This window comes from Oncorhynchus mykiss, chromosome 22 (genome assembly GCF_057628025.1).
Source record: "Oncorhynchus mykiss isolate SJ-2025 chromosome 22, ASM5762802v1, whole genome shotgun sequence".
Classification (NCBI taxonomy): Eukaryota; Metazoa; Chordata; class Actinopteri; order Salmoniformes; family Salmonidae; genus Oncorhynchus; species Oncorhynchus mykiss.
Window position 1 is genome coordinate 3,888,931 of NC_143043.1, and position 16,084 is coordinate 3,905,014.

General features: G+C 41.3%; 1 protein-coding gene across 2 annotated transcripts in view; it reads left to right on the plus strand.

Annotated features, from left to right (window-relative positions):
- The first annotated feature begins 741 nt into the window (after nucleotides 1-741).
- Nucleotides 742-16,084, plus strand: part of dachd (dachshund d) — a 322,323-nt gene continuing 306,980 nt past the window's right edge. For both annotated transcript variants that reach the window (XM_036958501.2, XM_036958502.2), the window contains exon 1: nucleotides 742-1,854. In XM_036958501.2, the coding sequence (XP_036814396.1) occupies nucleotides 1,310-1,854 (545 nt within the window). In that variant the 5' untranslated portion in view covers nucleotides 742-1,309. The remainder of the gene's footprint in view (nucleotides 1,855-16,084) is intronic.

A 16,084-nucleotide genomic window follows, 5' to 3' on the forward strand; every position in this document is an offset into this window, starting at 1 on the left:
AGCAAATCCATGAGGCAAATCCAGGGGACACAGGCAAACAAACTACTCTTCAGGAAGCCACGCGTTTGCAACTCAGTCAGATCAAGTATGGTCAGTGCTATCTGGGACATCCCTATCCCATTTAAGTTGACATTTAAAGCAGTTATTCTAAAGGTTAAGGTTAGATAAGGGTTATGGTGAAGGTTAGGGTTTAGGGAAGGGACATCCCAAGGATCCCAGATAGCACTGATGATCAAGAAAATAAGCATTCTGAGCATTGATCAATGCTGGGAGCAATATTTAGACATTGACCCATAATTGATTTTCTTCATTGTGTACAAAATATGTTTTTGTTATTCATTTCGTTTAAAATTTGAAAAAAATGACCAAGGTCCGGACATCAGTGTCCTCATGTGTAGTTATGGCCATGCTAGCTACCTAGTTTAAATATCAACAGTACTGGCACAGCAGCATAACATTTAATAACACTGAATTTAGCCTACATCATCATCAATATTAGGTCTGGTTGGCTGATGTATGCAGCAGAGGCAAAAAGACAGAGTTCAATCAAAATCAGTCAAATAAATTGAGCTAGCTAACTAGCAGATTTACATAAATCATCAACATCAATGATCAGCTGATAGCCCCCCTCTTTTCCCAATGTCAATCATGTCTTTAGGAGGCACTGTAACTAGCTTACTTACAATTTGTGATGATGAGTGAGTGTGTTGTTGCAGAAATAATAGGACTATGCAATTTGTTGCTAGAGGCATTTGGTATGCTAAGAATTTTTTTTTTTTTTTCAAGAGGGGAGGAGGGTGCCCTTTTTTTCCATTTTGAGCACCTGCCCCCTGAGAGGTCTGTGCACGGCCCTGCGTAATCCTTTGATTGAAATTCACCCTCAAAACAACGTTGATTACTTTTTCAAATCCAATGCATTTTCCACGTAACGTACATTCCACGTTCGAGCAGTTTGTGCCCAGTGTTGTCTGTCTGTTCTTCAAGGGTTTCCACTGTCCCCTAGCTCCTCCCTCTCCGTACCTTGTGACAACAACAACTCATCCATAGAGCTTAGCGGTCTAGTGGAGCCGCACTTTTCAGCTCATTCTCCTCCGGTCATTTCTCCTCCTATCTGTGATCATTGTCTCTCCGTGCTCAGCCCAAACCCTTACTCACCGCGTCTTTTCAGCAAATCATTCTACTCCCCAACTCATCAGAGGAGCTAAACTCCCGTGGATTATTTCATTTGGAAATTCTCGACAGCTGCACTTTTTTTTCCTGCAGGACTGGGTTTTCTACTTTGAACTTACTCTTCTTCCCCTAGGTGACCATGGCCGTACCGGCTGCTCTGATCCCGCCAACCCCTCTGGTCCAGCCGCATTCGATCTCTACTCCTTCTGCGACCACCTCCCCGCCGTCGACAACTTCTCCCCGGTCTCCCTCAATGGCCCCGTCCGGACAGAACCTGTTCCGCTCGGAGCTCCTCGGCACCAGTAGCCCCGGCATCCTGACCCCGACTGGGGCTCTGCCCAGCAAGCCAGTATACTTGACTCCGTCGCCTGTTGAGAACACCCCGCAGAACAACGAGTGTAAAATGGTGGAGTTGCGGGGGGCGAAGGTGGCGTCTTTCACCGTGGACGGGTGCGAACTCATCTGCCTGCCCCAGGCTTTCGATCTGTTTCTGAAGCACCTGGTCGGAGGACTGCACACCGTGTACACCAAGCTGAAGAGACTGGAGATCACGCCGGTGGTCTGCAATGTGGAGCAGGTCCGCATCCTGCGAGGTTTAGGGGCCATCCAGCCAGGAGTCAACCGCTGCAAACTAATCTCCAGGAAAGACTTCGAGACTCTGTACAACGACTGCACCAATGCCAGGTGAGTGGAGACATCAAATGATTTATGCTAGTTGAAGTTTAGCGCGTCAAGATAGAAACGCAGTAAACAATTTTCCATTGTGTGGAAGTCAATGCTTGACATGTCATTTAGCTGTAATGACTCAACTTTAAGTCATATTTTTTAATGCTCTATTTGGGCCAAATCTGACTCTAGGCCTATGTCAGCCTTTCTTAAAATATGGGTCACGGCCGACCTGTCAATGGTGGGTCGCGACGTGTCAGACTAAATGTATAATTCTTTCATGGATTGATTTGGCCAAGTGTATCTGCGCTCTCCACTTGTCAGCGGTCTCCGCTCGGGTTGGTAGCTGTGTGAGAGGGAGATGCCCATGTGCTTCGCGGTTCACCGGATCTTTTTTCTGCGGGTTTCTTGAAGATCGCTCCGCGACACACACGACGCAGCGCTGTCGGTTATCGGTTACTCGCCGTCACACGCCGCTGTCGTCAAGTAGACACGTTCTGACTGAGCTCAGGTGTCAGGAAACGCAAACACAGGGACGAGTTTCTCTCTCTTTCATTCAAACTTTGAGAAATAACGAGGAGCGCCCACAATGTGTTTTGTGTGGGGAAGTCCTTAATAATGAGTCTCTCAAAACGAACATATTAATAAAACGCCACGTCCTGACCACACATACACAGCAAGATAGTAAACCCAGGGAGTTATTTAAGAACAGGGAACGGTCCTTCCACAGTGGAGAAGTCAGTCAACTAGCAAGGCATCGTCGTTTTATGACAGGTGATGATCAGCAGAAATAAGGGAGTACTATCTCTCATAGTAGTCGATGTGAGTTTATCTTTCAAACAATCCCCTGGCCTTGTAACTTTTACACAGCTAATAACTAACATTAGCCAACGCAAGCTAGCTAGTTACTGATAGTGCAACCCTAAGAAATAGTACAGATGAAAAATGATCAGGCCTACTGCACATCTTACTGTAGAAATTACTGTTGAAAACTAGTCTATGTTGGAACTGTTAAAATACAAGTAATACTTTTTATTCTGAACTGGAATAAATTGATTGAAGCAATATGCTTTTTGAGGCAAACACACTCACACAGTTCTGGGCTGCTCATCTACAGCAGGAAGCGGTCTCCTGCCTGACTGAGAAAGCAGTAGATGTTCTGATCCAGTTTGGCATCACATACCTATGCAAGCCAGGGTTCTCAACTCTGACATACTTAAAACAAGTACAGAAACAGTGTAAGTGCTGAGCATGACCTCCGTGCTATACTGTCTAAAGCAGAGCCCAGAATAGACCTGCTTTTTGAAAACTTCAACCAGCCACACACCTCTCATTAGGACTGTGTGTTTCCTGGTCTACATCTGTGTAATGTGATCAATCAGTTTATTCCAGTTCAGAATAAAACATATGTATTTTAACAGCAACAGTTCCAACCTAGACTTTATTTTAACAATACTTTATACAGTAAGGTGTATAGTAGGCCTGATAATTTTCATCTGTACTGTTACTTAGGGTTGCACTATCAAAAAGCCTGTGTGTGTGTCCTGTTATACATCTGTGATGTGATCGATCCGTTTATTCCAGTTCAGAATTAAAATTATTTATTGTATTTTAACAGCAACAGTTCCAACCTAGACAGATATGTAAGAGTGGTTTTAGTGGGGGAAAATAAACATGAATATATGTTTATATGAATATTTAATTGAATTATTATTTGTTTTTGTCCCTATTGCATTTGTTTTAGGCATAAGGGCAATGAAATGTACTGATAATGCATATTTTCCTAATTTGGGTCCCAGGAAAACACAACATTCCTAATTTGGGTCCCAGGAAAACACAACATTTCTAGTTTGGTCCCAGGAAAACACAACATTCCTAATTTGGGTCCCAGGAAAACACAACATTTCTAGTTTGGTCCCAGGAAAACACAACATTTCTAGTTTGGTCCCAGGAAAACACAACATTTCTAGTTTGGTCCCAGGAAAACACAACATTTCTAGTTTGGTCCCAGGAAAACACAACATTCCTAATTTGGGTCCCAGGAAAACACAGCATTTCTAGTTTGGTCCCAGGAAAACACAACATTTCTAGTTTGGTCCCAGGAAAACACAACATTTCTAGTTTGGTCCCAGGAAAACACAACATTCCTAATTTGGGTCCCAGGAAAACACAACATTCCTAATTTGGTCCCAGGAAAACACAACATTTCTAGTTTGGTCCCAGGAAAACACAACATTTCTAGTTTGGTCCCAGGAAAACACAACATTTCTAGTTTGGTCCCAGGAAAACACAACATTTCTAGTTTGGTCCCAGGAAAACACAACATTCCTAATTTGGGTCCCAGGAAAACACAACATTTCTAGTTTGGTCCCAGGAAAACACAACATTCCTAGTTTGGTCCCAGGAAAACACAACATTCCTAATTTGGGTCCCAGGAAAACACAACATTTCTAGTTTGGTCCCAGGAAAACACAACATTCCTAATTTGGGTCCCAGGAAAACACAACATTCCTAGTTTGGGTCCCAGGAAAACACAACATTCCTAGTTTGGGTCCCAGGAAAACACAACATTTCTAGTTTGGTCCCAGGAAAACACAACATTTCTAGTTTGGTCCCAGGAAAACACAACATTCCTAATTTGGGTCCCAGGAAAACACAACATTTCTAGTTTGGTCCCAGGAAAACACAACATTCCTAATTTGGGTCCCAGGAAAACAACATTCCTAGTTTGGGTCCCAGGAAAACACAACATTCCTAGTTTGGGTCCCAGGAAAACACAACATTTCTAGTTTGGTCCCAGGAAAACACAACATTTCTAGTTTGGTCCCAGGAAAACACAACATTTCTAGTTTGGTCCCAGGAAAACACAACATTCCTAGTTTGGGTCCCAGGAAAACACAACATTTCTAGTTTGGGTCCCAGGCTGAAAAAGTTGAAGAACAGCCTATGAGGTTATGCAGTTTTTAGTAGGCTCAACAGGAAAACATGGAAGGACACGTTGAGGGCGCACCCCTTGAAAAAGCTGTGGCAGGTTGATGGCAATTGCATTCATTCCTATTGCTAAACGTTGTGTCAGTGACTTGCTCAATCCAAACTAATGTTAAAACGCAACAGTCACATGTGAATCAGTTGAAAATGTCACTAAATTAGGCTATGTGAGGAATTTCACAGCCTGAAATTGAAGTGCTCAAAACGCATTGCGAGTTGAAAACCATTGCCTGAAGGGAAAGCTCTCATCCACTGTGTGTGCAGCCCAACCGCATTTCCACTCTAAATTAAGCTCACTATTAACTCTACTTTATTTTTAAATGACATTGAAATAAAAGTAGGTTATCCTAAATCCGTTGTCCTAGCCATAGGGGCAGTCATTTCAATGATTTGAACTATAAATGAATTAAACAACATTTTAAAACATTAGACCATAGTGAATTTAAATAATTTGATTCAAATTGCTTAATATACAGTACTGTTTGTCTTTAGATAGATAAATACTTTTCATAGGGAAGTCAGTCGTTTTTTTGTCCCTAGTTCAAATTACACCTGATCCAACCTTCTACTGTCATTGTTGATAGATATATTATGTTCACTTATTGATTTGAAATATATAATGTGACATATATAGAGATATTACTTAGATATCTAAAATATATGACAAATGATACATTTAAATACCAACTTTACATAAACACAGCTGATGGATTATTTGTAATTAGTAATTAGACCTAATGTCTCCAAACTCAACAAGTTCCACCCAGCATTTTTACTTCAAAGGCCAGTAATTTATCCATTTATTACTTAATGCATTATCTCTCATTACAAAATACACTTGGGATTTTATCCCAGCCATGCTAATATGTAGGATCATTTTATAGGTGAGAAATTTAGGCGCAGATCAATATTTGATTAAAATAAAAAATGTGTGTCCTGTTTCTCATATGCTGTGATGTATTGCTCAATCTGATAGTCTGGTCAAATATGCCATTTAATCTGTCATTATGATTGATTTAATATTGATCTCCCATCGCAAAATGAGATGGAAATGCAAATATGATGGAAAGTATAACATGAGCGGAGATCGATCTTTTAGTGGGGTTATAATAGTCTGTTAGGTAAAAACGAGAGAATCTGTGCACATCGTTAGTCACAATGTTACTGGTGAATTTGAGGATGATGTTGATTGTGTAAGTTCATTGTTTTATTACATTTAGCTGTAAGACACACACACACATACACACACACACACACACATTTTGTTGTCACTAACAAATGGGAATTTATGGGTAGGTTAAAATGTCTGAATACAAAGATTCAGTTATTTGCAGTATAGTAAAAAAAATGCTGTTAAATCAATATACTGAAATGAATGCACTGACTTTTTTTTATTTTTTAAAGTACATATGAATTAGCTCACAATGAACAGCGATGTTTGCAATGCATATAAAGCAGAATAGGCAGACATTACATTTTGTGACATTTGGCCATATGTATGGGTCCCTGTTTCCTTAGTTATTTATTTGGATGGAAAACGCATGGCTTTTATAAAATTACGTTATTAGCTTTCATCAGTGTTTTGAGACTCTCTTCAATTAGCTATTCAGATATGCTGTGCATACATGTTGATACCTATGGATTCATAAACTACTGTATTTCAACATTTGATCTCTGCATCTGACCGTGACCCTATTTTTAGTAGCACACAATTATCCTACCTCTATTACCCTATTCTCATTCACACACTGCGTCCATACAATCCACCTTTACCTTCTGTCCCCATGCAGCATTTACCCCCCCCCCCCCCCCCCCCCCCCTCCCATTGAGAAAGAGAGTTCTAGAGCGGTTATACTCTAGTTCCTCTTCCCAATGAGTGTTCCACCTCTTTGCCCTGTATTCTCCTGGTGACGGAGTGTGTGGTTGAACTCCCCGGGTTTGAACGGCGAGGTAGGGAACAGAGGGATGGCCAGGGGAATCCAGGGTTAAAGGATAATGCAGAGCCTCACGTCACTTTAATGACGCTAAAGTGGCCGGTTATTATGGGCACACAGAGAGCACTGTAATTGTCTCGGAAAGCAGCCAGGTTCTCTCTTCCGCTCCGCGCGCACACACACGCACATGCACACGCACACGCGCGCACACACACACACACACACACACGGACAGACATAAGAATACACACACACCATTATCGTCATGGTTTTGAAACATTGAATGTAGTCAGGTGTTAACTTCTAGAGAGGAAGAGTGAGTAGCTTGTATTTACAGCACTTGGTTGATCTATTTCTGTTGTTTGGAGCTCATTCAGGGAAGTTGCAATCAGGGCCTGACTACCGCATTGTAAATCCACTAACTTACTGCATTTCAACACATTTTGCCATGGTGCAGAGAGAAACATTTTCAATTTTCAGGCTAAGAGAAAATGTTGCAGTTTAAAGCTAAATTCCTTCAATTCTACACATTTTCCTATCATATCCTATCTGGTGGCCCCGGGACACGTGCCCTGCGTGACCGTTTGGTGATCCATGCTGAAAAGTGAAAATAATATCTCCCACAATACGTTGGGTGATTTGTGGGCTTTTTTATGTAGTGAACAAAAAAAGTAGCCCGTGTAGGACAATGATACAATCGTTGACAATGGAGATGCCATAATACTCCTGTACAATAGGTCTTACTGTTTCACATGGCTATTTTTCCCTTTCCAGGGCTGTGTTAAAACAACAGCCAATCTCATTTCAGCCACTGTGTGAGTAGCAGCACGGTGTCACTGCTCTGTTGCCAGGCCAGGGCATTGGGTGGAAATGTTGCAACTATTTGTACTATGCTCACTTTAGATTTCAACATGTTGAATATGTTAGACTGTGTTTTGGGTGTGTAACTCGTTGTGAAGCTTTCACTGTACACTGGTTTTGTTGGTGGCACTTTTTTTGACAGGTCACTTATTACTTGGTGTTTACTTCAGATTTGTATTAATTTAAGTAGGCAATATGGTAATTCCTCAGCTGTTGATATATTATTGGTGTGCTTACTTACATCACTTTGTGATATCCTATAGGTCTGATGCTTCTCGCCCCCCAATGTCAGCGTCTAGACGAGCTGCATAGGCTACTGTAGATGTATGTATTCCTGTGTTCAGCGTGCAATGATTTATTATCCCCTGGTGCTTCATGTACTTTCAAGGGACAATCTGTGCAGATGATCTGGGTTACAGACACATCCTGGGTCACTTCCATCCCTTCTCTTTCACAGTTCCTGGGTCAGTAATGATACATCCCTACTGTCACCCCTGCTCCTTCACACATACACAGACTCCAGGTCAGTTATAATGTCCCTGTTGTCACCCCAGATTACCACTCCTTCCCTTTCACACGTACATTTAATTTATATGCGGATGATACTGTACGCTATTGCCCCGACTGCTGACCTGGCGGCGACAAGGCTACAGTCCCACTTTGTAGCTGTACAGGAAGCCCTTATTGATTTAAAACTCGTACTTGATACAGACAAAACTAAATACATGTTGTTTTCAAGTTCTCATAAGATTGTTACAGATGGATTACATCTTCACTCATTGGATGTTTCCTTTAATTGAAGGAGACCCTGCATACAACTATTTTGGTATTTGGATTGACAATGATTTATTGTAAAAAAACATACGACTAAGCTTGTTAAGAAAGATTTAAAGTGGGCTTTATTTGACAGAAACATATCTTGTCTCTCTCTTGTCAGCAGGAAGCAGATTGTGCAGTCAACATACCTGTTGTTGATTATGGTGATACTATTTCTCAAAGTGCATCTGCCTCTACTCTTAAACCCCTGGATGGTGTTTTTCATAGCGTCCTTTGTTTTATCACAGTAGACAGTTTTTCATAGCGCTCTTTGTTTTATCACAGGAGACAGTTTTTCATAGCGCTCTTTGTTTTATCACAGGAGACAGTTTTTCATAGCGCTCTTTGTTTTATCACAGGAGACAGTTTTTCATAGCGTCCTTTGTTTTATCACAGGAGACAGTTTTTCATAGCGTCCTTTGTTTTATCACAGGAGACAGTTTTTCATAGCGCTCTTTGTTTTATCACAGGAGACAGTTTTTCATAGCGCTCTTTGTTTTATCACAGGAGACAGTTTTTCATAGCGCTCTTTGTTTTATCACAGGAGACAGTTTTTCATAGCGCTCTTTGTTTTATCACAGGAGACAGTTTTTCATAGCGTCCTTTGTTTTATCACAGGAGACAGTTTTTCATAGCGTCCTTTGTTTTATCACAGGAGACAGTTTTTCATAGCGCTCTTTGTTTTATCACAGGAGACAGTTTTTCATAGCGCTCTTTGTTTTATCACAGGAGACAGTTTTTCATAGCGCTCTTTGTTTTATCACAGGAGACAGTTTTTCATAGCGCTCTTTGTTTTATCACAGGAGACAGTTTTTCATAGCGTCCTTTGTTTTATCACAGGAGACAGTTTTTCATAGCGCTCTTTGTTTTATCACAGGAGACAGTTTTTCATAGCGCTCTTTGTTTTATCACAGGAGACAGTTTTTCATAGCGCTCTTTGTTTTATCACAGGAGACAGTTTTTCATAGCGCTCTTTGTTTTATCACAGGAGACAGTTTTTCATAGCGTCCTTTGTTTTATCACAGGAGACAGTTTTTCATAGCGCTCTTTGTTTTATCACAGGAGACAGTTTTTCATAGCGCTCTTTGTTTTATCACAGGAGACAGTTTTTCATAGCGCTCTTTGTTTTATCACAGGAGACAGTTTTTCATAGCGCTCTTTGTTTTATCACAGGAGACAGTTTTTCATAGCGCCCTTTGTTTTATCACAGTAGACAGTTTTTCATAGAGCCCTTTGTTTTATCACAGGAGACAGTTTTTCATAGCGCTCTTTGTTTTATCACAGGAGACAGTTTTTCATAGCGCCCTTTGTTTTATCACAGTAGACAGTTTTTCATAGCGCCCTTTGTTTTATCACAGGAGACAGTTTTTCATAGAGCCCTTTGTTTTATCACAGGAGACAGTTTTTCATAGAGCCCTTTGTTTTATCACAGGAGACAGTTTTTCATAGAGCCCTTTGTTTTATCACAGGAGACAGTTTTTCATAGCGCTCTTTGTTTTATCACAGGAGACAGTTTTTCATAGCGCCCTTTGTTTTATCACAGGAGACAGTTTTTCATAGCGCCCTTTGTTTTATCACAGGAGACAGTTTTTCATAGCGCCCTTTGTTTTATCACAGGAGACAGTTTTTCATAGCGCCCTTTGTTTTATCACAGGAGACAGTTTTTCATAGCGCCCTTTGTTTTATCACAGGAGACAGTTTTTCATAGCGCCCTTTGTTTTATCACAGGAGACAGTTTTTCATAGCGCCCTTTGTTTTATCACAGGAGACAGTTTTTCATAGCGCCCTTTGTTTTATCACAGGAGACAGTTTTTCATAGCGCCCTTTGTTTTATCACAGGAGACAGTTTTTCATAGCGTCCTTTGTTTTATCACAGGAGACAGTTTTTCATAGCGCTCTTTGTTTTATCACAGGAGACAGTTTTTCATAGCGCCCTTTGTTTTATCACAGGAGACAGTTTTTCATAGCGTCCTTTGTTTTATCACAGGAGACAGTTTTTCATAGCGTCCTTTGTTTTATCACAGGAGACAGTTTTTCATAGCGCCCTTTGTTTTATCACAGGAGACAGTTTTTCATAGCGCTCTTTGTTTTATCACAGGAGACAGTTTTTCATAGCGCCCTTTGTTTTATCACAGGAGACAGTTTTTCATAGCGCCCTTTGTTTTATCACAGGAGACAGTTATTTAATTACTCATCAGTCTTTACTCAAAGGTTGGCTGAACCTCTTTTGAAGTTACATAGATCACATCATTATGCCCTTTTTGTTTACAAAGCCCTGCTCCACAAACTTCCTACTGACCTAAGATTTAAAATGAAAGTTATCAAACCCGTTCACAGGGTTGGTTAACTCTGGAGACCCCTTTGGTTTCTGGAGAGTTAGGTAGATCAGCCTTTGATTTCCTTGCGCTTTGCGTGCGGAATGATCTACAATGCACTTTAAAATGAGAGGAGTTGGTGCTTCTCAGGCATTTCAGACAGTTGTTAGGGGACCTTTTTACTGAAGATTGTGTCTGTGTTTTATGATTGAGCTTGTTTTGTATAACAACTTGTATATGAATCTGCTCATCATTAAGCTCGAGGCCCTGGGTCTGAACCCCGCCCTGTGCAACTGGGTCCTGGACTTTCTGACGGGCCACCCCTAGGTGGTAAAGGTAGGAAACAATACCTCCACTTCGCTGATCTTCAATACAAGGGTGCGTGCTCAGCCCCCTCCTGTACTCCCTGTTCACCCATGACTGCGTGGCCACGCCTCCAACTCAGTCATGAAATTTGCAGACACAACAGTAGTAGGCTTGATTACCAACAGACAGCCTACAGGGAGGAGGGGAGGGCGGTGCCAGGAAAATAACCTCTCACTCAATGTCAACAAAACAAAGGAGCTGATCGTGGACTTCAGAAAACAGCAGAGGGAGCACCCCCCTATCCACATCGACGGGACCGGAGAAGGTGGATAGCGTACACATCACTGACAAACTGAAATGGTCCACCCAACAGCACCTCCTCAGGAGGCTGAAGAAATGTGGCTTGGCACCGAAAACCCTCACACGCTTTTACAGATGCACAATTGAGAGCATCCTGTCGGGCTCTATCACCGCCTGGTACGACAACTACACCACCCTCAAACGCAGGGCTCTCTAGAAGGTGGTGCGGTCTGCCTCTACGCATCACCGGGGGAAAACTACCTGCCCTCCAGGACACCTACAGCACCTGATGTCACAGGAAGGCCAAAAAGATCATCAAGGACAATAACCACCCGAGCCATTGCCTGTTCACCCCGCTATCATCCAGAAGGCGAGGTCAGTACAGGTGCATCAAAGCAGGGACCGAGAGCCTGAAAAACAGCTTCTATCTCAAGGCCATCAGACTGTTAAATAGCCATCACTAGTACATTAGAGGCTGCCCTATATACATAGACTTGAAATCATTGGCCACTTTAATAATGGATCACTAGTCACTTTAATAATGTTTATATATTTTGCATTACTCATCTCAATGTATATACTATATTATATTCTATTTTACTGTATCTGTGCCACTGACATTGCTCATCCATATATTTATATATTTGTAATTCCATTCCTTTACTTAGATTTGTGTGTATTGTGAAATTGTTAGATATTACGTGTTTTATTTCCGCACTGTTGGAGCTAGAGACACAAGCATTTAGCTACACCTACAATAATATTTGCTGAACACGTGTATGTGACCAATACAATTAGATTTGATGTGTAGTTGAATGTGTTTATTGTATTTTGATGTGTATTGTGGTGCTATACAGGGCTCATCTGGAAAAGAGACCTTGGTGTCAGCATTGACTCCCTGTCAAAATAAAGGTTAAATCAAACTAAATAAGACACAGATCCTAGGTCAGTAGTAATATCCCTTTTCTCTCCCCATCTAACAATACCACTCCTAATCCTTCACACAGACACAGATCCTAGGTCAGCTAATATCCCTTTCCCCGTACTGTACATTATTATGACACCAGGCCCATGAGAAGAAGCCCCGTCATACTTCAGCGACTTGTTTTCCTTTTTGCTTCCACCCTTGGGGGAACAAAGAGGGCTTTTCAGTACCGACTGTGACACTTGAACTCTGGGAAAAGGTTATTATAACACAGGGGAATTGGCACACTGCCTATCACAGCTATCACAGCTCTCTCAGTAGATGGTTGGAGTTAGAGGCTATCCGGCGGCGGTTAATTGACAATCACACTAACACTCCAGATGACGCTTTGGTCCACCGTTGGGAAACTGGACTTGCTTTTCACTTACACACCATTTTTTAAATACATTTTCCCCTTCCCTTTTAAAGTCAAAAGCTTCCTCTTCTTTTAAGTCTGAGATGTTAGATAAATGGTGGTGAGATGATGTGGTAGAGTGGCATTGATGTGATAAACAGACGTCATCCCTCTCTCTCTCTTAAGGTTCAATGATATGTTACAGTTTTATTGATGGGATAAACAGACATCATCTCTCTGTCTTATTTTGGGGTGTTTACACCTTAACAAACATATTTGCAAATGACCGTAATTGTTTTGGTTCATACTCAGTGTGAGCCTGGTATTAAGGGTACCAGCTTGTCTACCCTCTCTCTCCTTTCTCTCTCTTGACTGAGCTCTCTCTTCTAATATATTTGTTTTCGACGAGGCACAGTTGTGTTTACAGGTACTCAGGGGAGATTTCTGGATGCGATTCAAATCACTCCCCAGTCTGAGTGGGTGCTAAGATACCCGTCACCCGGCAACCACATCCAACAGGGAGCCGAGGCGATAATAACTAACAAAACAGCAGAGTGACAGATGCCTGATGAGAGAGAGGTTTAAAGGTTTGTTAAAAACACAAATGAAATTCCACTCTCGCACTGTGTATTTTCTGCGTTATTAAGTACCTTAATGTGATGGTTTTCAATTATAATGGTCAAAAATAAACAAAAATTGCTTCTTAGCAAGAGCAATTTCTCAAGCAACAATTTTTCTAGGAGTGGTCTGATTGGGGAGGGGAAAATTGAAAACTAGCTGGCAGAGAGGTTTGGAACTCTTGTTGGTCTGTTAACTAATTTACCACCTGGTGATGTCACACGGCAGGCCAAAAGTCCATTCCACCAAAACAGGCTGAAACTTCAGGCGGTCTCTTCAAACAGATCTTACACTAAATGGGCATAATCATAATTTTCAAAATGTTATAGTATTATTCCAACTGCATAGTGTGGAAATATACAGTTGAGGTCGGAAGTTTACATACACCTTAGCCAAATACATTTAAACTCAGTTTTTCACAATTCCTGACATTTAATCCAAGTAAAAATTCCCGGTATTAGGATCACCACTTTATTTTAAGAATGTTAAATGTCAGAATAACGGTAGAATGATTTATTTCAGCTTTTATTTCTTTCATCACATTCCCAGTGGGTCAGAAGTTTACATCCACTCAATTAGTTTTTGGTAGCATTGCCTTTAAATTATTTAACTTGGGTCAAACATTTCGGGTAGCTTTCCACAAGCTTCCCACAAAAGTTGGGTGTATTTGGAAGACCCATTTGTGACCAAGCTTTAATTTCCTGACTGATGTCTTGAGATGTTGCTTCAATATATCCACATAATTTTCCTCCTCATGATGCCATCTATATTGTGAATTGCACCAGTCCCTCGTGCAGCAAAGCACCCCCACAACATGATGCTGCCACATACGTGATTCACGGTTGGGATGGTGTTCTTCAGCTTGCTTGCCTCCCCCTTTTTCCTCCAAACATAACGATGGTCATTATGGCCAAACAGTTCTACTTTTGTTTTTCATCAGACCAGAGGACATTTCTCCAAAAAGTACGATCTTTGTCTCGACGTGCAGTTGCAAACCGTAGTCTGGCTTTTTTATGGCGGTTTTGGAGCAGTGGCTTCTTCCTTGCTGAGCGGCATTTCAGGTTATGTCGATACAGGTCTCGTTTTACTTTGGATATAGATACTTTTGTACCTGTTTCCTCTAGCATCTTCACAAGGTCCTTTGCTGTTGTTCTGGGATTGATTTGCACTTTTCACACCAAAGTACGTTCATCTCTAGGAGACAGAACGTGTCTCTTTCCTGAGCGGTATGGCAGCTGCATGGTCCCATGGTGTTTATACTTGCGTACTATTGTTTGTACAGATGAACGTGGTACCTTCAGGCATTTGGAAATTGCTCCCAAGGATGAACCAGACTTGTGGAGGTCTACAATTTTATTTCTGAGATCTTGTCTGATTTCTTTTGATTTTCCCATGATGTCAAGCAAAGAGGCACTGAGTTTGAAGGTTGGCCTTGAAATACATCCACAGGTACACCTCCTATTGACTCAAATGATGTCAATTAGCCTATCAGAAGCTTCTAAAGCCTTGGCATAATTTTATGGAATTTTCTAAGCTGTTTAAAGGCACAGTTAACTTCTGACCCACTGGAATTGTGATACCGTGAATTATAAGTGAAATCATCTGTCTGTAAACAATTGTTGGAAAAATGACTTATGTCATTGACAAAGTAGATGTCCTAACCGACTTGCCAAACTATAGTTTGTTAACAAGAAATTTGTGGAGTGGTTGAAAAACAAGTTTTAATGACTCCAATTTAAGTGTTTGTAATCTTCCGACTTCAACTGTACACTCAGTGGCCAGTTTATTAGGTAAAGCCATCTTATACCGGGTTGGACCCCACTTTGTCTCCAGAACAGCCTGAATTCTTCAGGGCATGGAAACGTTGCTCAACTGGTATCAAGGGACCTAACATTCCCCACACTATTACATTACTTCCACAAGCCTGTACTGTTGACACCAGGCATGATGGGGCCGTGGACCCATGCTGCTTACGCCAAATCCTGACTCATTCATCAGCATGATGCAACAGGATCTGGGATTTGTTGGACTAGGCAATGTTTTTCCACTCCTCAATTGTCCTGTCTTGGTGATTGCGTGTCCACTGGAGCCGCTTCTTCTTGTTTTTAGCTGATAGGAGTGAAACCCGGTACGGTCGTCTGCTGCAATAGCTCATCCTTGACAAGTACCGACGAGTTGTGCGTTCTGCGATGGTCACTCGTTTTGCCCATTCTAACATTCAAACAGTAACTGAATGCCTCAATGCCTGTCTGCTTGCTTTATTTGTCAAGCCATGGCCACGTGACTCACTGTCACCATTTTTGTCAATGAGTTGGTGTACCTGATAAATTGTCCAATGAGTGTATACAGTGCCTGGTGAAAGTATTCGGCCCCCTTGAACTTTGCGACCTTTTGCCACATTGCAGGCTTCAAACATAAAGATATAAAACTGTATTTTTTTGTGAAGAATCAACAACAAGTGGGACACAATCATGAAGTGGAACGACATTTATTGGATATTTCAAACTTTTTTAACAAATCAAAAACAGAAAAATTGGGCGTGCAAAATTATTCTAAAAGTTGAAATCACTCGAAAGATATTTAGACACCAGGAACTGTTTTTATTAAACCCATCCCATTGAATTGAATTATCAAACTGGTTTGAAGTAGTTTCGTTATGTGATATTTCACGCTCTGATCCACAGCTGAGACTGACTAAGTATTTTTTCCCCCGGAGCTCTGCTCAGCTCAGTACTCTCTGGCCTCTCTTTAGGCAACATACTCATCACATTACTGGTACATTTAGATGGTA